This window comes from Ascaphus truei, chromosome 8, assembly GCF_040206685.1.
Source record: "Ascaphus truei isolate aAscTru1 chromosome 8, aAscTru1.hap1, whole genome shotgun sequence".
Taxonomy (NCBI): domain Eukaryota; kingdom Metazoa; phylum Chordata; class Amphibia; order Anura; family Ascaphidae; genus Ascaphus; species Ascaphus truei.
This window is the reverse complement of record NC_134490.1, coordinates 11,705,840-11,729,158: the sequence shown is the minus strand read 5'-3', so window position 1 is coordinate 11,729,158 and position 23,319 is coordinate 11,705,840. Positions and strand designations below refer to the sequence as shown.

The following is a 23,319-nucleotide window of genomic DNA, read 5'->3' as shown; positions in this document are numbered from 1 at the left end:
GAAAACAGAGGGTCAGGAGCGCACTCACATCAAAGGGTACTTAAAAAACAAGCTACGAAAAACACACATATAGTGCAAAAGAGTATGATGATAGTTTGTGTAGAATAATAAATATTTCACTCACATTTCAGTGAGCGGTAGAGGCTTTGTGGTTATTTGGTGTGACCACCTCATAAGATGTTTCAGGGATGATGTCCGTCAGGAACGTGGGGAGGAGAATCCCATAACATGAAAAGTAGAGGACACAAGAAATAGTGCAGATAGTTTTATGACATGAAAAGTTAAAAAAAAAAAAAGTGATAAACTCACAAACATACGTCGGGTTCAAATATTGGGACAACCCTGGGTCAGACAATGACAAGTCCAGCACTCCCTCCTTCGCTGGGGATCCACCCGTGGCGGACGTCCACGATGGAGTTTTGCAGGGAAGGAATCCTTTGCTGAAAGTTCCTCAAGGTACACCAAGGCTTGAAAGTCCTTCTCTAGTTTGTGCTTGTTCGCCCTACGAGTTTCGGTCTTATCAGAACTTCATCAGGGGTACATACATGTATGGCATTCTCTGTGACTTTCAATTGAAAATACCACTTGTGAGCACATTCACGCCTGTGATAGGTCTGCAACTTTGTCCTTCCCTATTATCTCTTAGCATACAGTGCTTCCACTGCAGCAAGGGATTCTGGGAAATGACATGCACATATGCACATGAGCACACAGTGTCACCTTTTGCTTTAAATGCATTTTGACATAGACCCCTCCCTTCTCCCCCACTATAAGCCTTCAGATGTAATATTCATTCCGACTCCCCATATTCACACACTTTAGACGTTTTACCGCAAATTTCAAATCAGCAAAATGACTCGTTGTGTCTGAATTTCTTTGGCAAATGGAATCACATCAGAAAAAATCCATGTAACTTACAAAAGAAACTAGTCCAGTCCAGTTTAGATCTTGGGCGCGCATCAATTGCGCAATGCTAGTCCATGAGACCCGGATCATGCAGTATCACGTGACTCACGTAAGACACTCAGAGTGCGTATTACCAGCTGCACAGTCTCAACTCATAGTTGATTACAACCGCTCCTCCGTGGTGTATTGCAGATTCAAAGGCTGATAAATTATGCAGGCATGAAGTCTACCATTAATTAAAATAACAATTTATAAAACACATTAACCCTATGCATTTCCCTGATGAAGTAGCGTTTCAGCTACGAAACGCGTAGGATTCATGTGTTTTATAAATTGTTATTTTAATTAATTGTAGACTTCATGCCTGCATAATTTATCAGGATTTGAATCTGCAGTACACCACGGAGGAGCGTTTGTAATCAACTATTAGCTGAGACTTTGCAGCTGGTAATACGCACTCTGAGTGTCTTACGTGAGTCACGTGATACTGCATGATCCGGGTCTCATGGACTAGCATTGCGCAATTGATGCGCACGCAAGATCTAAACTGGACTGGTTTGTACTTTTGGGAGTAACTTACTCTGGACTCAGGTCATCACCATCACTAGAAGGATTTTCCCGGAAAGAGACGCACACCCTGAGACGGACCGATTTGTAGCCGACTAACATCCTCGAGGAGCTGTGATGACGTCTTGATACCGCCTGTGACTACCTACCAAAGGGTCCCATTCCAGCTTGTCTCTCCAGATTCACTGTGTGGTAACAAATGTGTTAATCCATACACTGCACATGTTCTATTTACCTGATGTACTCAGAATACTTACCTTTTGAATTAGATAAATTATCTTGATATACTTCACTATTGCGGTTGCGCTGTTGTTTTTGTTCTCTTAGTGCTGTGGGGGTACCGAGCTACTCCCATTTGATACGGCTGCAAATGCACTTCAGACCTCATATGGCCACTGTATGTTACTATTTAATATTTTTTACACATTTGATAAGGTTGTGCAATACTGCACTTTATTCACTGAAACACTGGTTCACTTATGCTTTATTGTAGAGTCTAGCTGCGCACCTTATATACTTTTTCACTTGCTGACTATGCATGCATGATTGACACCTGTCGGCTGCTCTTACGCGACTGCCAAGCTCTGATTGCACATGCGCACGAGTGACCAGCAAACACCGTTCGCGCACGAGCAGCCAGGAAGTGCCAATCGCGCATGCGTGGTTGGCAAGTGCTCTTCGCGCATGCGCAGTCGGCGATTCACCCTTTCTCTAAGCCAACCTTCAACATCTGTTATGCATTAAGCCTTAACTACTATTCATCTCTTTTGGCTACATTTGAATTCTAAACCTTACAACATATTCTCATTCAATTGTCTTGATATAAGTTCTCATTCATACATTTTAATATAATGAACAGATTTCTAACAATTGTGTTTTATAAAGGTTTTTTGAAATTGGCTCTAAGCAGCTGGTCTCCCAGAACTAGTCGCTCCTAGTGTCAGCTCCATGCATCGTTGGTGTGGGGTGTTTCAACATTACAATAACGTTAAAAAAGGCTATCTTCTTTTTTGTTTGTTTTTTTCCAGCCACTAGGTAGTTTAAAATAAATCACATATTTAAAGCAGCAAAACACTTTTTGCACTACATCTTTTATTTTATTTTTTTTGTTCCAGGCAGGGGGTCTCCGAAACTGAACCACATTAATTTCAGCTCCGGGGACCCCCTGATTCTAGAGATACTTCCGCAGGGTTGCGGGTATCTCTGTGGTGTTTAAATGTCCAGGTCACGCAGGCCGCAAGGGATGACGTCATGACTTCCTATTGGCATTTAAGCGCCACCATTTTGTTAGGTGCACAAGCTCCCCGGCTGCATAGATTCAGGCACCCCTTCAGAGGTTTGTATCTCTGGAAGCAGAAGGTCTCCGGAGCTGAATTAATGGGGTTCAGCTCAGGAGACGCCCCTGCTTCAATCCTAGAACAACAACATTTTTACAAAAAGATGAAGTGCAAAGTGCTTTTCTGCTTTTAAGAAGAGTCTAGCTACCTCCCCTCTGTCATGCTAGCATTCCTCGTCATATTTCCTTAGGAGTAATAATCCATCAATCAAAACAGATTCCAGAGAGATTGTCATGCTGACCAGGTTTCTATCTTAGGTAGTGGTCATTAGAATACAGGATCATGGTGACATGGAGACATTCACTATGGAGAAGATAAATCGATCAATGCACCAGCCAGACTCTAATAACACAAGGCACCATATCTGTGATTTGCTCTTCCATCTCTTGCCATCTTGTAGACAATACATTCTATGTATTTGCAGCACAAAGCTAATTTAGATAAATCAGTGTTAACAATTTTATTTGACAAAGAAATAAAATGAAGTCAAGAGAGATTTAATTTGTTACAACGATCCTAAAATTGCATCAAGGATCCGCTCCGTTAACTCCCAAATCACACTACAGATGTAGCTGGACCAATTGTAAGAAGTTTGCCAATCAAATCTTTTACATTTGAAGCAGGGTGTTTGCCAGAATGTGGAATTGTTGACATTGAAGAAAGGGAGAAGTAACAAACACATAGGGCCTCATGCAGAGAGCAGCGCTATTTCAAATCTTGCCATTTTTTGGGGAAATTCGCGCACAAAACTGCCGAAAATGGCGAGTTACGGAAAACGCGGCATTTTTTTTTTCGTTTTCAAAATCTCGCCGCGCGGCTGGCGAGAACCTACATCTCGCCAGTTTTAAAACTCTCCTAATGCAGAGAGCCGCGAACGGCATCTAGCGGCTGTTCGCGCCAAGAAAATGGCGCGATTTGCTAGTATTTGCCTCGCCAAGAAAAGTTGGCAATTACATGGAGCTCGCCGCCTATAGGAAAGGGGGAAAAAAATGCTCGATTTTTTTTTAACACATTTCTACAGCGCGCATCTCTCCAATTCTAACTCGCCACACGCATTAATGACAAACATTGCAGAATTCGCACATTTCTGCATATGGAGAATAAAACTCTCCAAAAAAGCTACTTTTTATTAAACTCTCCAATTTTAAAATTCGCTGCTCTCTGCATGAGGCCCATAGAGTGATACAAATAATTATAATATGTGGATGACTTCACTGCTACCCAACTCAGAGAATTGAAAGTTGACTCTTGCAATACAAACCAGATAGAGTTCCTTGATATACTGATGCTAGGAGATACAGGATAAAAATCCCTTTGCATAGACCTCACAGAGCCTGTGGTTACGCTACAGTAGATCAGAGCATCTCTAAGCTACAATTACATGTTCTATGTATGGGCACCTCAGAGAGTTCCAGTGCAGCCAGAGCTGTGAGTCCTGTGTAACGTGAAATCGCACTTGGACGCGTTGACAGTCGAGCTCTGTTTTTAGCATAGCTCTGAAGGTCACAAGAACTTTCCCAAATGCAGAGGGTTAGTGATATTTAGTATGAAGATAGTGTGAAAAAAAGTCACTCTCAGTGCCACAGGTGCTTGCTCAGAGTTTAAAGCAGCAATCCCCCCTAAATGCCTATTTGAGTTTAGCTCACCTAATGTTTGAATCTTGCCCCTGAGCATGTCTTGCTCATTTACAACAACAAAAACAACCTTTTTATAGTGTTAAAAAAAATATGATTTTTTTTTAAAATGTCTACATTTTGAGGTTACCATGACAACCTTTAGACTGCAATGGTCTGTATGGAAAACCTTTTTTTAACCTCACACACGTAATACGCTGTATTTCAAATGCTTATATCTCCTGAACGAAGCATCAGATTTGACAAATAAAAATGTAATTGCAAAGGGCAAGACGACAAACTGTGCAGACTGCTGATTTAAGTACTTTGCCATTGTACACTACAGTCAGAAGAGTCATTCTCAGTGATGCCGAAACGTTTGTCCAGTACAGCTTACTGCATATTAAGAAAGGAGATCCTCGCTGGTTCCCTCATTCGCTGATAGTGAAGCTTCCTGCAGGCTCTTGCATTCACTGCTGGCTGGAAAGGGAGGTGTTATCCAACTGCTGTTGTGTCACTTATCTTTTCATAAATCCTTCATTAACAATGTATCTTCTTGACCTTCAGATTCATTCATATCCTTCCCAAGCCATGGGACCGTCCCACCAACACAATTGCACCAATTTTGGATGTTAATGGCCACAGCATTTATGAAACATTCCTTGCCAGCAATTTAACACATTCACATATATAACATATTTTAATATAACCGCAAACCATATACTAGCCACTGATATTACAGCTACGTGCGCACGCTAACCATAATAACACCAAAGGTTAGCGCACCACACGCCATCAGCTAATCTTCTCTCAAGATTTTTCCCAAAACGGTTGCTCTAACGGTTCTGTTCCTGTCATTTAAGCTCCGCCCCTTATTTAACTCATCCAATTGTAATCCTTTAACAACTCTTTATTCAACCTAACCAATCATGGCAAGGTAGGCATCACCTCTGTCATGATACCCATTCCCAAGAGGTACATGGGTATATTCCCCCCCAACAGGTCAGGTTTTCAGGATATCCCAGAGACTGAGCCTCTGATTGAGCCACCTGTGCTAAAGCAGGGACTGATTGAGCCACCTGTAATGAAGAAGGTATATCCTGAAAACGTGACCTGTTGATGGCCCTTGAGGACTGGAATTGGCCACTGTAAGGCCGCGCATATAGTGCCGGTGACGCAACGTCGCCCGAAAACAAATGCATTGCCGCCGTGAAAACTGGTAGCCGGCAATATTTGATTTTTCAAGTGCTGTCACCTCATGTGACGGCCCCATAACAAATCAAATGCCAGGAAACCCGCGCCGCCGCCGCACAGCGAAATATAACTTTGGCAACAGCGACGGGAGACATCACCGTAGTGTCGCCGTTGCCAGCACTATAAGCGCGGCCTTACAGGGACCTACCCCTGTTAAGAATCTTGCTCTAATCCAGCAGTGTGCTGGTTAATTGCACACCTGCAATCAACCACCCCACCTGCCTAATCAGAACTCTGTCAGAAAAAGCCTGTTCTGAGAGACAGGAAGGGAGGATTCCTAAGCTCACAATTGGAGCTGACCCAGGAAAGACATACAGGGGATTCCTTAGTCTCACAAATGGGGCTCAACCAAGGAAGGGCAGATGTCTTGAGCTGCAAAGAGACTACAGGCTGACAGCAATACAAAGGGGACAAGATTTATATATCTGGACAGACATTGCCTTAGCACACAAAAGTGCTGATCCACGAGAGCAGAGAGTCTTCCCCTACAGCTACAAGAGACAGATAAGACTTTCTTTTGGGACTGTTATATATCTGTATAAATGTATATATATTTGGGGCTGGTAACTAGCTCAGCTAACCACCCAGTTAGAGAGGGCTGGAGGAGGAAGAGTTGGAATGGAAAAAGCCCCAAAAATCTAAAGACTGTGTAGATATGTGTAGATATTCTCCAAAATGGAGCAGATTTTCTTTTGAATGTTTTGCTGTGTTACAGGGACAGGCGCAATAAAGCCTAATTTTAGTTTCACTTTAAACGGTCTCCATTGCGTACCTCTGCACATGTCTCTTACAGCCACCCTTGTACTAGATTGTGCAGCCTTGTAATAGGCGATCAGGGTAATTTTTTATAAATGTATTTAAGTTAACAGAACTTTTCAAAATTCACACACCTTCTTTATGTGTACTTCCTCAGTAAGGAGAGGTCAGAGCGGTTTAAAAAGTTCAATGGACATATTTGACCAATATGGTCCAATATAAAGAAGCACAATTTTACAATAAGGAGAAGTGCAAATGTAGTCACACTTCACAAAAGTGGAAGTAGGAAAGAGGCAGGTAACAACTACAGAGGCCAGTGAGCCGGACGCCAGTAATTGAGACATTAATGGGAGCATTGTTTAAAGAAAGCATTTTGAATATCTAAAAAATCAGCCATTTGTAAGATCCCAGGCAGCATGATTTTACCGAGGGTTCATCGTGTCAAACAAACCGGATTGATATTTTTGATCGACTAAGGTAATTAATGAGTGTCATGGGAGACCAGGACTAACACACCAGGGATCAATTCGCCAGACAAAAACACGGAGTTTATCAAATTAATTTATTGGAAAAAGAAATATCCACAACTATTTACAGCAAAACAACACACTTACAACTGGGAAACAGGGGTACTCTATAAACATAGGTGCAGGGAACTCCTAAAGAGATCTACCCAGAGATCTACCCTGTGCTTGCATCCCTGCAAAATCCTCTGCAGCATCTCCCAGTTGCTCTCAGCTTCTTCCCAAATTGTTTCTTCAAACGAAATCTGCTTCACAACTTAAAAACTCTGACTTCACAGCTAACAAAGAGCTGATCTCATCTAGCTAGATGTTTGCAATATGAGCCAGCCCCTGATTGGTGGGGGGAAGGGCAACACAAACACAGCCACATGCAAAGCATCACAGATCATTTGGCCACATTCTAACTGAAAACATAATTAACCCCTGGTCCGTGAAGTGCTGGAACAGGCGACATAATACATAGATATAGATATACATAATACAGATATATTTTTGACAGGTAGCGGTAATGGCAGGCTTGACCATTATTAAAAGCAGTATAAAAGGAAGTATGTAAGTGTAGCCCTTTTTCTGAACACCTTCCTAAGGGACTACTGGTCACTGTTTAACACCTGTGGCTCCAGGAGATCTGAGCCTCCGCTAGCTGGGAGCCTGGGGTAATACTCACACATTTACATAGCGCAGCTCCTCCACCTGCGATGGCTCCCACCGAAGGGGGAGTGGTTCCTCGCAGGACACTCAATAAACACATACACAGTTATTTATATCAACTAATACTTTACTACATGCATAGAGAACATAACACAACCTTATACTATAACTGTGTAACCTTACACACAATATCAGTGTTCCCACCCAGTGTCCGGTAATCCCCCACCCAATGTCCCGCACTCCTACGGAGATCGTGGGTGACTGCGCAGTCACAGTTAAGCTAAGGGCCCGGTGGTGCACTTATAATTCAGAGTTACCTGCCGAGCACTCCAGTGCTCGGGCCTGCAACGATCTTCACAAAGGGTCAGACGTGCGATGCATCCGTCTGATCCTATCCTGGTGATATTCTCCGTGGACCCCAACGTGGGTCCGAACTCCGTCACTGGAACAGCAGCAGCCGCTGAGTCCCTAATTATCTAGGTGGCATTCGCTAGACTACAGGCCGTCCCTATAGCACAGCAACCTGTGGTGGCTTTGGGGAAACTCCTAGGGGCCTACAGGGGTAATACCTGTCCCACTCCCCTAACTAACTAAGTCCCAATCCTAACTGTAACTAGCCTCGCAGCAACAACATGCAGCACTAACACACCGCACACGCAGTCAACCTGCAGACCGCAACACACGCAGTCAACCTGCAGGCAGCAACACACTGTATACACTGTGCTTACTTGTCAGCGCTCACGGCACTACCAGCCGTGATCCACTGACAAGCCTGCACCCTCTCACACCTAAGGGCAAGCTCCCTATCTCGGGCCGTCCCTTATCAATTATCCCCTACCCTAACAGGGATTGGGGCCTGCCTGGGACTTGGGAATCCTTACCTGGTGCAGGAGCCACTCGCTCCCTGCACCCTTCCTTCCTCTTCCTGCTCCTTAGCCTGACTGACGTGACACTAAACCCGCGAAAAGTATCCTTTCTCCTGTGTGGGAATCCTCCAGCCCTATTGGCTCCTATCAGGCACCTGGTGCCTGTCTCCCTACGCCTCCTGGGAGTTGTAGTTCCCAGGGGGCTGTCTGTGCATTGGGGCCGCGTGCGCACTTGCCCTGCGCATGCGCGAACGCCTAATGGCCGCCTCAACCTTTCCCTCTGCTTCCCTGCCTTCGCGCGACTTCTCCCTAGCCGCCGAATCCCTCCTGCGCATGCGCGATCCTGCGCACGCTCGCGCAATGTGTCATGGCGGCCCCCGCTAGCCGGGTGCGCTGCCGGAGCTCCAGGGATGCCGAGCGCTCCCTGCACTGGCCCCCACCCTCGCGAAGTGCCGGCGGGTCCGTCGCTGCCTCCGGCGGCACCCGCGACCACACGGCACTCGCGGAGGGGGGTCAGTGAGTGAAAAATAACCCCGGGGCTACATAAGAATGGCACACTAATGCTTATAAAGAATAAATTAACAATGTTTTCCTCCTTGGTGCTCACCCTCTGTTGACCCCGGCGTCTCAAAGCTGGATCCACGTAAAGTCTAGATAGATATTGGAGGTAGAGGAAGCACACAGGAGCCTTGGAAAGAGTGTCAAAAAAACTTCTGTTGTATTAACACATCAGAGCAGGTATATAAACAGTGACGTTTCTGGACAATCCTGTCCTTTCTTCAGACCATACACCTTCAAGCAGTCACATTTACCCCCTACCGTCACAATCAGGATGGAGCGGTAGATGTAGCTTACCTAGATTTTAGTAAGGCCTTGAAGGGGATGTATGCCTTTTTGCAGATGGCACAAAGATATGCAATAACATTGACACTCTGGGGGCGGGGGGGAGACGGAGGGGGGAATACACTAAATAATTAGTGATTTTAGGTAGATTAGTAGAATTGTGGCAACTACAATTTAATGCCAAAAGTCCCAAATTATGCACTTTGGTTGCAAAAATCCAGAGGCAGAATGCAGGATAATGTCGCTATAAAGACAATTAGAATAGGCTAAAGGGATCGGGGAGTCATTATTTCAAGTGACTTAAAAGTAAGCAAGCACTGTAAGGCTGCGGTCCCAGTACAGGCTGTGCGCACGGCGCGGCGTGCACTGTGCGTGTAAGCACCGCCCCTCACGGGGCTGGGCCCACTACGCACCCCGTGACGCAGAAGGTGCAGCCGCGCCGTGCTGCAGGGTTTTCCCAACTCAATAAAATTGAGTTTACTCCTAGCGACGGAGGCGTGGCCACGCCCCCACCGGCGGTTCACCCAATGAGGGCGAACCAGCCGCGTGACGTAATGGCCACGCCCCCGCAAATCCCCTCCCGTCGCAAGATTCTCCTCTCCTCACAGACCGCAGTTAGCGCTGTGACACGCGCCGCCCCCCCGCCGGGCGCGCGTGTCACAGACATTACTGGGACCGCAGCCTAACAAGGCAAAGGAGAACGCTTGCAGGATGTTAGGTTGTATAGAAAAAGACATTAGCAGCAGATAGAGGTCGTGATGCCACTTGATAGATCATTGGTGAGAAGGGGCCGGCTTAATGGCGGTGCCATCGCACCGGGCCCCACGGTTACAGGTGCCCCGCGTTCTTCCCCACATCAATTAAACTGAGTGTCGGGGGAGAGCACGGGGGTCTCTGTAACTGTTTCTTACCTTGTCCAGAGGCATCTCCTCCTGTGGCGTCTTGTTGTTATGGCGCTGTGACATCACATGGCATTGCGTTGTCATGCCTATGTGATGCTGCATGATGCCGCGTTGTCATGATGTCACATGACGCCACAATGCGGCATCGTTGGAAGAGGAGATTCCGCGCCGACAAGGTAAGAGGCCCTGCAACAGCCCCACGCCCCGAACCCCTCATCTAGAGTATTTGCATTCAGAGCTGGAGACCATATCTTCATAAGAACATTAATACATTAAAGATTATGCCAAAAAAGAGAGCTAATAAAAGTGCATGGTCTACGCCCAAATATTTATCAGGAAAGTCTAAATGATCTCAATATGTACAGTTTTTAGGGGAGAGAAGGGAGAGGAAGGATATTTGCAATTTGTCAGCAAAGAACAGTAGGAAAGCATGTTTCAGTGAAAGAAGTATTTTCCGAACAGGAGGTCATGCTCTGATACTGGAGGGTGTCAGGCTCAGGAGAAATGTGAGGAAGTCCTTCTTTACAGAAAGGGCGGGGGGCGCATGGACTAGCCTCCCAGCAGAGGTGGTAGAGACTAATACAGTAATAGAATAAAATAAAGATTGGCATACACATAAGGTTATCCTAATCATGAAATAAATCCAATGCTGAAAATGGGCAGACAAGGCAGGACAAGTGGTTCTTGTCTGCCATCAAATTCTATGTGTTTATGTTTCTATGTAACGATATCAGCCATATGTCCTTTTGAAAACCCTGAAGTCCTCTTTATCATGCATGACCTTTGAAGAATGTGCAATGCGATAGCCTCAGGACAAACAAAAAGTCAGTTGGACCTTTCTTTTTTGGCTGCTGTTCAGAAATGATACCGAGTCATGCCTGTCTTATTTAGAGGCTGCTAAGAGGGCTGCAGATCAGTTCTACTCAATGAGAAAACATTGGGCCTTGTGACACAAGATAAGAATGAATACACCAGCAAGGGGGGTAGCACTCAAGGAGCGGAGGGTTGAGTGGCTGCTTGTGACATTAAAACTGACTGTCTCTTTAACAGTACCAGTGTTTTCCGAACCTCTCCTTGTGACCAAAGGCCACACCAGTTTTCTGGGACAACCAGCTAACATTCTATTAGTATGCAACTATGTACAGCAAAACAACACACAATTTCAACTGGGAAACTGGGGTACTCTATAAACATTTATCCCCAAAACCTGGTGTGGCCGTGAGTCACGAGGAGAGGTTTGGAAAACACTGCTTTAACCCAATGGTTCCTAGATGGGAATAGAATGCATTGTGTTAGGCTGCGCTTATAGTGCCGGCAACGGCAACAGCGACGTTGCGTCAAAACAAATGCATTGCCGCCGCCGTCGCGTGTGCTTATAGTAAGCACGGCGCGACTACTTGGTCACGATCGCTGGAAGTCATCTCAATTTGATTTTTCCAGCGACCGCAGCCTGACGTCACCGTCGCCGGCACTATAAGCGCAGCCTTACAGACACCACTAGCAGCCAAGGGAATAACCCATTTTAAGTTGCAGAGACCAAAAATACATCGCGTGGCACTGATGGGGTTAAATGTGCATTCACTCTTACTCATAGTGAATAATTGGAGAATGCTCAGGGCAGAGATGGGGAGAAGAGATGTGGGAATCTGTTGAGATTTGCTTCTCCGCAGTTTCCAGTAAGCTTTCCAAACATTTAGAGCCAAAAATTCTACCGAAGCAGCCCAAATTGTTCAAAATGCGCTATATCACGTTTGAATTCTTTTGATAGTGGCAGAATAGGAGGCCTGCTACAATACTTATGAAGGGTTTTTGTATTTGCCATCGCATTTTCGAAAGCGAAAGTAATCGAAATGAGTCGAACATGCGATGCATGTTGACTTTTGAGCGTGAAGCGAACTTGTTGCAAACTTTTCCACGGATCTAAACAGGGGGAAATTCACCAAGGTCTGGGGAAAGATTGCACATTTCTAGAAGCAGATCATGCCGGGTGTGAACTATTCAGTGAAAGTCTAAGATCTGGTAACACCAATGTCCAGAATTTACTAAGCTCTGATAACCGGTATTAGAGCTCGATCCCTCCTTAGCTGCACCTGATGTGGAGGGCAGTAAACGTAGGTTTGAGATCCAATACTCCTAATCAGAAATTAAAGCACCCGGCAGTACACCATTTTTAGTCTAGTGACACTATAATCAATGATTACATACATACATATATATATATATATATATATATATATATATATATATATATATATATATATATATATATATATGTGGGATTCTAACATTTTAATAACCGGTTCTTACCTTCACCTGTCCGGGCGGCAGGTGGTGTCTACTAGCATCTTTTCCCTGTTTTCATCTCAATCAATATGGCTGCGCGGCGTCAAATTGTGCCGCGTTGCCATGCCAACGGGAATACCACGTGACGTATCCGCATCATGTGACTCCATTGCCATGACAACGCAACGCCTCGTAATGTCTCATTGCCACAGCAATGGACATCACGTGGCGTTCCTTTTTTGATGAAAGCCGGGAAAAGATGCTGGTAGACGCCGCCCTCTGCCAAATTAAGCACCGGTTCGGCAAACTTATGAATTGTTAGTAACAGGTTCGCACAAACCAGCAGAATACCACCACTGTATAGATAACTTTGTGCTCATGTACATGTCATTTCCCAGAATCCCTTGCAGTGGAAGCGCTGTAGGCTAGGAGATAACGGTAAAAAGCCGGGTTGCAGACCTGTCCGAGTCATGTGAATGTGCTCACAAGTGATTTTTTTCATATACATATACATGATATACATACATATATATATATATATATATATATATATACATATATATATATATATATATATATATATATATATATATATATATATATATACATACACACACACACACACACACACGTATGTGCTTGCGTGGGTTTAATTTATTTGTTACCGGTAAAAAATAAATGCATTTTTATTTTCTTAATGTCCTATGTAAGTCATTATTGTCCATAAACTTATTGTGCTAAACTCTTATCTGTATGTAAGGCTGCGATTATACACAAAAACGCCCGTGGTGTCACCCGTAGAGACACTGCGCGACGCAAAAACAGGTTTGATGCCTACGTGAAAACTGCATATACCAAATGTGGCTGTCTGCCCGCTTGCTACTGCAATGTGGGCGACAGTGGAAGCGTTTTGCAAATTTGTTTTCTGTCAAAAAACAGATTTCAGCCTGCAGCCGCGCGCGCAGTAGCATGTGCTTGTGCACGTGTCACTCTGCAACGTCGCTAATGTGATGTCACAGATGCGCGCGCCCCTTGCATTTCGGCTGTATAATCGCAGCCTAACATCCCTATCCCCACCCGGCTGCAGAAGATAGGGTGTACACGCAATCAGTCTCTCTCTACTCTGCCGACTGGATTTCTATCTGCTTCAGCGTAGTGTAGCTCAGTCAGTTATACCTCTTCTCTCAAGGATCCTCTGGTGGATCCAGGCCAAAGCTATAGTGAGGAGTAGATGTAGAATAAGCAGAACAGGGAGCCAGGAACAGGATGCTTGCTTTTATTGTCAGCACCAGCAGACACAGCAGGATCAGAATACCAAGCAGCAATAATCAGGACAGGTTTTCAGTTCCCTGTAAGTCATACAGAACTAGTAACTCACACTACCCCTTCCATGTGCAGGCTGGCTTCGCCCCCTCCCACGTTAGAGTAGCTGCTCTTGGTGTCCGAGCTCTAGGGAAAATCACTTAGGCCTGTAATATAGTGGGCACGTGCTGCGCCGTGCGTGCGCGGCAGATTTAGTTTTGCTGTGGTTAGCCAGCCGTTGTATACTAGGGCTGCGCACGCGCACGGCAGTGAGCGTGGAGCCGGGCGATAGGGGAGAAGACTCTGAAAAGTATGTATTTGCGCCGCTACCACAGTATGTGTGTGTGTGTGTGTGTGTGTGTGTGTGTGTGTGTGTGTGTGTGTGCACAATATTAATAAATAATTTATTCTCACCGCATGTCTTTTTTCTCATTTTTAATACATACACACAGACACACACAAAGACACACACACAGACACACACACAGACACACACACAGCTTCCCCAGTGACACACACCGTGACACACACACACACACTACCTTCCAAGCCTGTCGCTCACAGCCACACAGACCGTACACACAAAACGTGTGCGTCACATGCACGAGCGATCGCACAGGCGCGCGCGCCAACTATATTGCAGGCCTTAGGAACCTCACCCCTCTCTGCTCTGCTCACGGAGGAAGGCTTCTCCTTTATTCTCCTGCCTGATGATATGCTTGGCTGCTTTGCTTGCATCCCCTGGGGCCTATACTCTGGAACAACCGGGCCCTACTGAACCCAGCTGAACTTCTCAGGCCTGTCTTCCCAGCAAACCATAAAGGACGGTTCCCCAATTTATATACCCTGCGGGTGGGAACCTTTCCTCCCCCAGTCTTTGGGCAAAACTCACTATTACCAAACAGTCACCCAACAGGTTACATGACCTACTAGATCTTTCCTAGAATAGTGCCGGCGACGGTGACGTCGGGCTGCGGTTGCTGGAAAATTCAAATTGAGATGACTTCTTGCGATCGCGACCAAGCTGTCGCTCCGTCGCGTCGCGCTTACTATAAGCGCATTCAACGGCGGCAATGCATTTGTTTTGACGTAGCGTCGCTGTCGCCTGCACTATAAGCGCAGCCTACGTCATACCTCATGTGCCTGGGAGCTGCAACATTGTAGCCTAGCTAAGAGCCAGCTAACCTGCAGGACCGAGTGTAAGGCATTTAACCCCTACACTGCCAGTGCTGCCCTACCCTGCATGCTAAAAGGGCCTGGTTTTAGCAAGGGGGCTGGTTACATGTGTGTAACTAATGATGGCATCTTAATTACATTACAAAGGACTAAAGGAAACCATTGCGTAATTGACAGTTTACCCGTGGACACCAACACTCTGCTCACAAAAGAGAGTAGATAAAGATTGTAAAAAATCTTCAAAGTATTAGGTTACCACGGAAACAGCATTTAGTTAAAAATGATTCACCATAAATTTGTCTAATTTTTATTTAAAAAAAAAAAAAAAAGACACCAGTCCCTACATTTAACCCAAATAAACATCCCTCACCTACTGTCTCTGTAAGTTTCCCATTAAACCTCTTAGATTGTAAGCTCTTCGGGGCAGGGATTTCCTTTCCTTTTGTCTGATTTTGCTGCACTTATTGTATTATTATAATTCCCTGTACTGTATTCTTTGTGAAGCGCTGAGTACACTTTTGGCGCTATATAAATAAAGACATACAATACAATACAATTCACTGCCATTAGTTTCGCCTATGGCGCCATTTGGGGTTTTCTGACGATCGCAAGGTTACCGGCCGGGACGGGAGCTTACAGAATAAGCCCCTAGGGGGGCTATTTTCGGTATAAACACCCCCATTTTACTGTCACTGGTCCAGTTGTTCTAGGTTTTTGTAAACACCATTAACCCTTTCACTGTGAAAGGGGTTAAGAGGATCAAGTGAATATAAGGCACCGTTTACTGTAGTTACAGATCTTTATGGAACACTCCTCCTGAATTATGCAGTAATAGTCGTGTGAGATCTGTGAGAAACAGGAGATATAAATACCCCATTGTCCTGGGAATATCAGAAAGCCAATCAAATGTGTTTGTGCGCTGGCTACATCTGAGATACTCATCCTCTCTCTCGCTCCTACGTCACAGTCTTTTGTTTATTCACCAATTACAATTTAAGGTGGCACAATTTAAATGGAGTATTTGGCGTTAAATTGACACACAAAAAAACAAAAAATATATAATGTGTTTGTGTCTATGTTTCAACTTTTTTTTCCTCAAATATATTTTTATGTTCTGTATATTGCCGCAAGCAGGTGTTAAAAGAGACAGAGCCGTAGTCTGTGATGCAAAAAATGTCATTTTTATGTACTAAAATAAATAGTAAGGGGGCATCAAAAAAATAAATTCTAACCAGCATTAAAATTGTGCGCCTGGTAAATTAATCTGGCATAAATACGACAAAGTCTGTTTATATTGTTAGGGCATTTTATTTATATCAACAGGTATGCGATACAATGCAATGCGGCAAAAGTCATTTCGGGAAACGAACTATTTGTCATGTTACAAGGCATCTAATGACCATCATAAATACCACGCACATTTTAAAAATGTTTTTAAAAAAAATTATGTTTTAGTTTTTCCAATACCCAGTTTGTGTTTTTGTTTGTTTTCTTATGCCTTGAAAATTCTTTAAATCTGTAAAAGTCATGTTGGTCTCTGCTTCATTTATTAGTAATTTAGTAATTTATTACAAGTGAAGCTGATATTTCAGATTGATAATATTTGGTCTTGAATTTGTAAAAAAAAAAAAAATGTATTACCGTATATATACAAGTACAGAAGTGAGCAATTTCAGTTCTCAACGGCCACCAACAGGTCAGGTTTTCAGGATATCCCTGCTTCAGCACATGTGGCTCGCTCAGTGGCTAAATGTTTCTTCATCTGGGTTCATTATCTTTCCACCGCCATGTGAGTTTAAGATAATGGCTTATTTTTGATACGGAGCTGGGAATTACTCAAGGTCGTGTGCGCTTAATAAAGAGAGGACAACGACTTATTTGCTGCCAGAGAAGGCAGTAATGGATTGTACAAGTCACACCGGCAGCCACATGGTTAAAGGTCATTTAAACCACTCTCCCGTTGCTTTGATTGCACAACCTGATTTCCAAATTGAAATAAACGACATTGAATGCTTTTATAGGTGGCTTTTCTGCTCACTGCCATCTAATGCAAAATAACAAAATACAAAATAAATGGTTGGAGCTTTTAGTTTTGACCTTTGTTATTTTTGTGCTTTGAATGTTTTAGTAAATGTACAGTTTTGCTTTCTTACTGAAGGTGCTTTTCCACTCAACAACATCAGCTAATTCGTTCAGAAGTTAGGTCACCATCACCAGTGTTTGCAAGGAGAAAGTATTGAATTTGCTGGAAATTACTGTGGGCCGAAAGCTGCAAAGCTATTTCCCAGTGCTGGAGAAGACTGCAGTTCCATTGAGGTTGGACTAAACTCTTTGGAAGGGACTTCACAGCATATTGAATAAGGGTCCTAGCAGGATGACACTCCTATCTGCTCCCCTCCCTCATTCAAAGATAACCTCCCTCCGCACCTCCATCTCTAGTTATATCATCTTAACCTGAGGGACCTAAAAATGCAATGGGCCCAGGGTATAAACTAACAGCCGGGTTTTAGGTGCAAATTGCATACCGATCCAGGTGATTCCTTCAATACTGACCCTCCGCCTGCAACGTCATGGCGTAATGCCGTCGGTCGGTACATTGTCATGGCAACACGTCGCCATGTGACATCGCGTCATTTGATGTCGGGTTGCAGTGACGAACACGATGCTGCAGGAGGAGATACCACCCCGGAAAAGGTAAGAGACACCCCCTTCTCTAGCTTAGGCCGCCCCTATAGTACCCGCGACCGCAACGGCATGCAAGACGTTGCCGATGCCGCTAGCGAAAGTTGTATTTCGCTTTGCGGCGGCAGGGCGGGCGACCCGGGCATTGATTGGTTCAGGGGCTGTCACATGAGGCGACAGCCCCTGAAAAATAAAATATTTCCGGCTTCTGAAAATCGCGTCGCCCTGTCGCCATCGCGCTTACTATAAGCGCACGCGGCGCCGACAATGCATTTGTTTTCGAGCGATGTCGCCGTCGCTACAAGCGCGGCCTTATACACACATAGTACACTCTCTCTTACTTTAGGGTGAGGACCGGTCCTGCGCCCATCTGGCGACTCTGCAGCTTCCTCCTCAAGCTGCTTCCGGTCTGGCTGGAAAGTTGGATCACGGTGCCGTCAGGAGGAGGGAGAGATTGCAGACAGTGACTGCTGGGGAGCTGCCGGCTGTGCTCCTGGGGAGTCACAGCACCGGCTCACTGAGGCAACCCCGATCGCCCGATAGGGCAATCTTCCCCTGAGTCCTTTCACACAATTGAGAATGTTCTATTGGTGTTTACAGATGTAGCAAGACTCACTGTCCCCCGGAGCCGCGGGAGAACAAGCAAAAGTCTGCGGCGCCGGGGACAGTGTCTGTCCCGATGGAGCGGTGGAGGATCCATGCTTCTGATGGGACCCCCTGCAGAGTTAATCCTTCGAAGACAGTTAGATTTATTATACCTTTAGTAGGGTTCCCCCTGTGCCCCCCTTACCTCCGCTTAGCGGGGGGACCCCTGCGCTGTGTCAGGGAGCTGCAGGGGTGAGCACGTCGCCGGGGACTCCCGGCAGCATCTACAGCCAGGTGCCGCTATCTTTAAAGTGTTCGCCCATGTGCAGCAGAGTTGTGGCGGCCATTATTGAGTTTGCAGATGGACAGAGTGTCACGCCTGTATGCCCGCAGACCTGGCAGGACCCCAGTACTGAGGTGGGAACGGTATGACACCACACACCCACAGCAGTGGGAGCAAGCCCAGAGTGTGGTATAGCGTTGCTGGGCCTGTAGGAAGAGAGTTTTTGTTATACTTGCAACGCTTGGGGGTGTCCGTGAGAATAGTCGTGTCCGTATGCCAATGTCCAGGAGTAGAGAGAGTAGAATCATCAGTGTACAAGCCAGGTCCTAGGAAGCCAGAGGTAAACGTAGTGAAGGGCGTAGCAAGGTTCAGAGGGGTACCAGAGAGCAGAGTAGACCAGGACAAGCAGGAGTCAGGAGCCAGGGAAATCCAAGAGCATACAGGAACAGGGAAACAGCAAGGACGTAGAGGGAGCACAGCATAGGTCAGGTACACACAGGGAAACAGGAACTATGCAGAGCGAGGAAGAAGTGGACAGACGGGTAATAAAGGAGGGAACACAAATAGGAAAGAGGGGAGGAGTAGAGAGAGAAGTGGGAGACAATAGGGATAGGTCAGGAGGAGAAGAGGAGGAGACAGAAGGGACAGACAGGGGAATGGCCTGCAGGGTTTGGGAGGCAGAGACATGACAGCCAGGATAAGAGGAGCGTGTGCGCGCGCCCTCTGTAAAGGGAGAATGCGCGCGCACATGCTGCAGCACAGAGACAGCCCGCAAGGAGTGAGGGGAGGAAGCAGCGGGGAAACCAAGCCCAGAGGAGAGGGATGCGCGCGCCCTCCGTGGGCGGAGGAGACGCACGCACCGGCTGCACCAGGGAAACGGCCCGTAGGGAGCGAGAGAGACGCAGCCGCATCACGGCGCCCAGAGGAGGAGCGTGTGCGCGCGCCCTCCGTGGGCTGAGAGGGGGCACGTACCGGACGTACAACCAGGCGCGCGGAGCGCCACGCCGCAGATGCCACATTGGAAGAGGGTAAGGAGGTAGAGGGCACAGCAGGAGGAGGCAATGGAGGCACCGCGGGAGAGAGGGAGCGGGGAGCATCATAGCAGGGGCCGCGTGGGTCTGCGAGACCTGCACGATATGCGCTGAGGCAATGGGGGCGAGGTATGAGGCAAGGTAGAGGAGTGGGAAGGAGTAGAGGGGGTGACAGAAGATGGGAGAGAGGGACCATAAGGGGACGGAATCTCCAGAGTCGTCACACAGAGGTGGCGCTCCATAGCGCAGGGACATCCCTAGTCGGTGCATTCGCGGACAGAGCCTGTGGCAGCCATTACAGACTTGTGCATGCATAGTTACGATTGCGCACTCTGCCCCAATGCTAAAGAGATCCTAAGTGGACTACAACTTCCAGCAGCCACTGGGGACTGCCCTTTCACCCAGATCACATGCAGCCAGACAGCCACTAAGGCTGACAGATTCTCATGCTGCATTTGGATACATTGTTGTGTGCAGACAGTGAAGCACATGAGAGAGTCAGAGCTGGGAGCAGGTTGGGGAAGGGTGTGTGTAGGGAGCAGTAGCCCCTGCATACTAGGCCAGGTTACCCCCCACCCCCCTGGCCCCAGGTAGGCCCTGAGACATAACCCAGATTGTGGTTGCGACACGGACAGGCCCTAGGTAGGTGCACTGTTCCTTTAGTTATTTGTTACGTTCAAGGACACAGCTGCATTGCTGCGAGCCACTGCCAAGTGTGGTCTGGGACCAGACCTACCTCACTCATGATAGAGACTATCCGACGGTGAGATCACCAAGAGGGGGAACCTCTGAATTGGAAGAGGACACCATTGCTGCGGATTCAGCGCTGGACACAGACGGATCCTCTTATCGTTATTCTGCTGTACCCGGGTGCAGGAGCCCCGGCAGGTATACACCAAGTGCACCAACTATACACCATCTAGTGAGCAGCGCTGTCTCACACTTGGGTGGGGTTGTGGAACATTTGGGACTCTTGGATATATGCTGGTGGGTTGCGGCCCAGGGAGGCCAGGTTAAAAGGTGACACTGCTGTGTTGCTATTGTTGATGTATTGTGATGTGTTATGTTGTAGTGCATATAGTAAACTGTTTTATCCATACCCTGGTGTAAGTACTTACTGTATGTGGTTCCTGTGTAAGGGGTTATTCTACACACTAGAATCCCTGCATAGGTGGAGGTGCTGTAAGCAGTACGTTCCAGGATACACCCCAGGCTCCCAGTGGCGGAGGTTCAGGCCTCCTGTGAGCCTAACAGGTATTGCACCACACGGGTAACATATGTAGATTTCCCCACATGGTCCCTATCTGCGATTGGGTTGGGGGGATTTTGAGGTAGGAAAATGTGTTACTTACCTGTACAATGGATTATACATGTTAGGGTTGGGTAACAGTGGTTAGAATTTTTGGACAGTGTAATTCAAAACATTTCTTGGTTTATGTTCTACTAACATAAAAAAGCTGGAAGCAAGCAGGTGGAGATGAGGTTTTTTAGGTGTGGAGACACATCTGCACAATCCATTTCTTCACTCTTCAACCTCGGATATAGTGGGCGCGCGCGACGGAGCGCATGGCGTTGTGCGCGCCTGTCGGCCGAGCGATCTGTGGCCTGAGATCCACAGCGATGGGGAGGCGTGGCAGAGGTGTGGCCGTGACATAACGAGGCTGGTTCGCCCTCATAGACTGAACCGCCCACGTGACCCGGCCATTGCGAGACAAAACCAAAAAATGACGTCTTGTGAAAAATTGGCCACGCCGTCGCGCCTCATCGCGTGTGCGTGCGGTCTATTGCCTGCCTCATTGAGGTGCTGTGTTTTGTTCGCGCATGAGCACGCAGTATGGACGCGGCCTTATATATCAGGAACATCAACTTCACATGTGATAAATGGGGAGTCCTGAATGGCCTTTAAAGATTGCATCTAAAAGCATTAACGACCCTTTAAAAATCATGTCGTGCTCAGCAAGAGTTTGAAACAGAAAATATAAAAGAAAACCATGACATTTTAGAAAAGTAATTTTATTATAATATCCTTCGTTCTAGATAATCTCTAATTATTTAAACAGTCAAAGTAAGTTCTTTAAAGCAATTATCCTGCCCATTCTCAGTATTTTTTTCTTCTTCAAAAATTAAGAATTTCAGAGTTGAACTGCGCTATTTCCAGCACCAGGGACCACCCGGCTCCTGAGATACTTCCTGGTTTAGTTGACGGTGTCACTTCCTGGACATTTAAATGAGCGTCCAATAGGAAGCTGCAACAACGTTCCATCGATTACATCGCAGCTTCCTATTGGTCCTAGGTACCTGCAAGATTTGGTGACTTTTTTGATTTCCCAACATGGGAGGAAAACACTGGAAACGAAACTAAACCAAAAATCTCGGGAACTGTTTGAATTCTTATAAAAAAAGGGGGGAAGGGAGAGAATGAGCAGGCAGGATTGCAGCTTTGATGTGAGCCCATGGTCTGTTTTTCTATGGTACACTCAATAGAAATGTCATTGGATCCGTTGTTTACTCACAGTAGTAATTATACGCTGATTGACTAGTTCCTGCATAACAGTGTGATTGGGAAATCATGTGATGTGACTGTATTCATTGTCTCACTACTTTATTCAACGTGTACCAAACACTGAGAATACCAAGAGACTAGACTACAGCTCAGAGCTGCACACGTGTATGTGTGTGTCTGTTTTGGAGATGATTTAGCGCCGAGTTCCTTAGAATCGCTGTGCATGCCGAGGGCCCATTTTTGGGCTAGAAAGTATGAAAATTGCACAATTTAGCATGACCATTTTAGCAAAAACCACTGTATATAGACCCATATTTAGATTGTGCAAACTTGCGGAGTGACTCAATTGAATTAGACTGCTGTATGTATTACCGCAATACAGTTTTTACTTAAAACAGTGTATTTTTAATAATAATATTAAATCTACTTCTCTGATTTTCACCATATTTCATTATCCCTCACTGTCTGCAACCCCTGACTTCCATATTTTAGTGCGATCCCATTAGAGGATCGCTTGTTAAATGTGTGCGAGTATCATTATTTTGATGCTATCGTATTCCTTAATTTATAGTCCCATAAATAAAATGGTATCAAGAGTCAAGGGAGAAGTTCCAGAGAAGGAGAAGGTTATGGAGGTGTCTCGTTGTCAGCAAAACCTTTTACCAGTTGTTTTTAATGACACTTGGACTCTGCCTTTGTACCTCTGAATTGCGTAAAAATTTTTGTACGGAACTTCATTTTCATGGGCACATTTTTGGTAACCTTTCAGAATGATTATTCCTTGTTTCCTAGCAATACATGTTCTTATTTCTCACTAGGTCACTCCTGGCAGTAAAGCAGCACAGTCCAGTGTGAACCAGGGCGATTTAGTGGTGGCCATCGATGGCGCGAGCACAGATGGCATGACTCACTTAGAGGCTCAGAACAAGATTAAGTCCGCCAGCTACAACCTGAATCTCACTCTGCAAAAGTAAGTAGACTTCTATTGTTAATTATACATTGTGCACTTCTTTGGCTTATTACATACACATTGTGTAAGGCAAGTCATTTGCAGTAACCCCTTGATCCCTAGATTAAGGCATAGGCTCAGACAGGGCTGTTTTTCTTCCTCATATCACTATAGCAGAAAATCTGGCACTGACTAAGTCAAACTATAGACCGAGGTGAACAGACAGTATTGGTGTGTTTGGAGGGTGATTATGGGTGCCATTTTTTTCTGCCTTCCGTGTATTTCCTCCGCAATATTACCAAGATA

General features: G+C 45.9%; 1 protein-coding gene across 24 annotated transcripts in view; it reads left to right on the top strand.

Annotated features, from left to right (window-relative positions):
* Window positions 1-23,319, top strand: part of LDB3 (LIM domain binding 3) — a 154,935-nt gene that overhangs the window by 22,556 nt on the left and 109,060 nt on the right. For all 24 annotated transcript variants that reach the window (XM_075610532.1, XM_075610533.1, XM_075610540.1 and 21 more), the window contains one exon: window positions 22,883-23,034. In XM_075610532.1, the coding sequence (XP_075466647.1) occupies window positions 22,883-23,034 (152 nt within the window). The remainder of the gene's footprint in view (window positions 1-22,882; window positions 23,035-23,319) is intronic.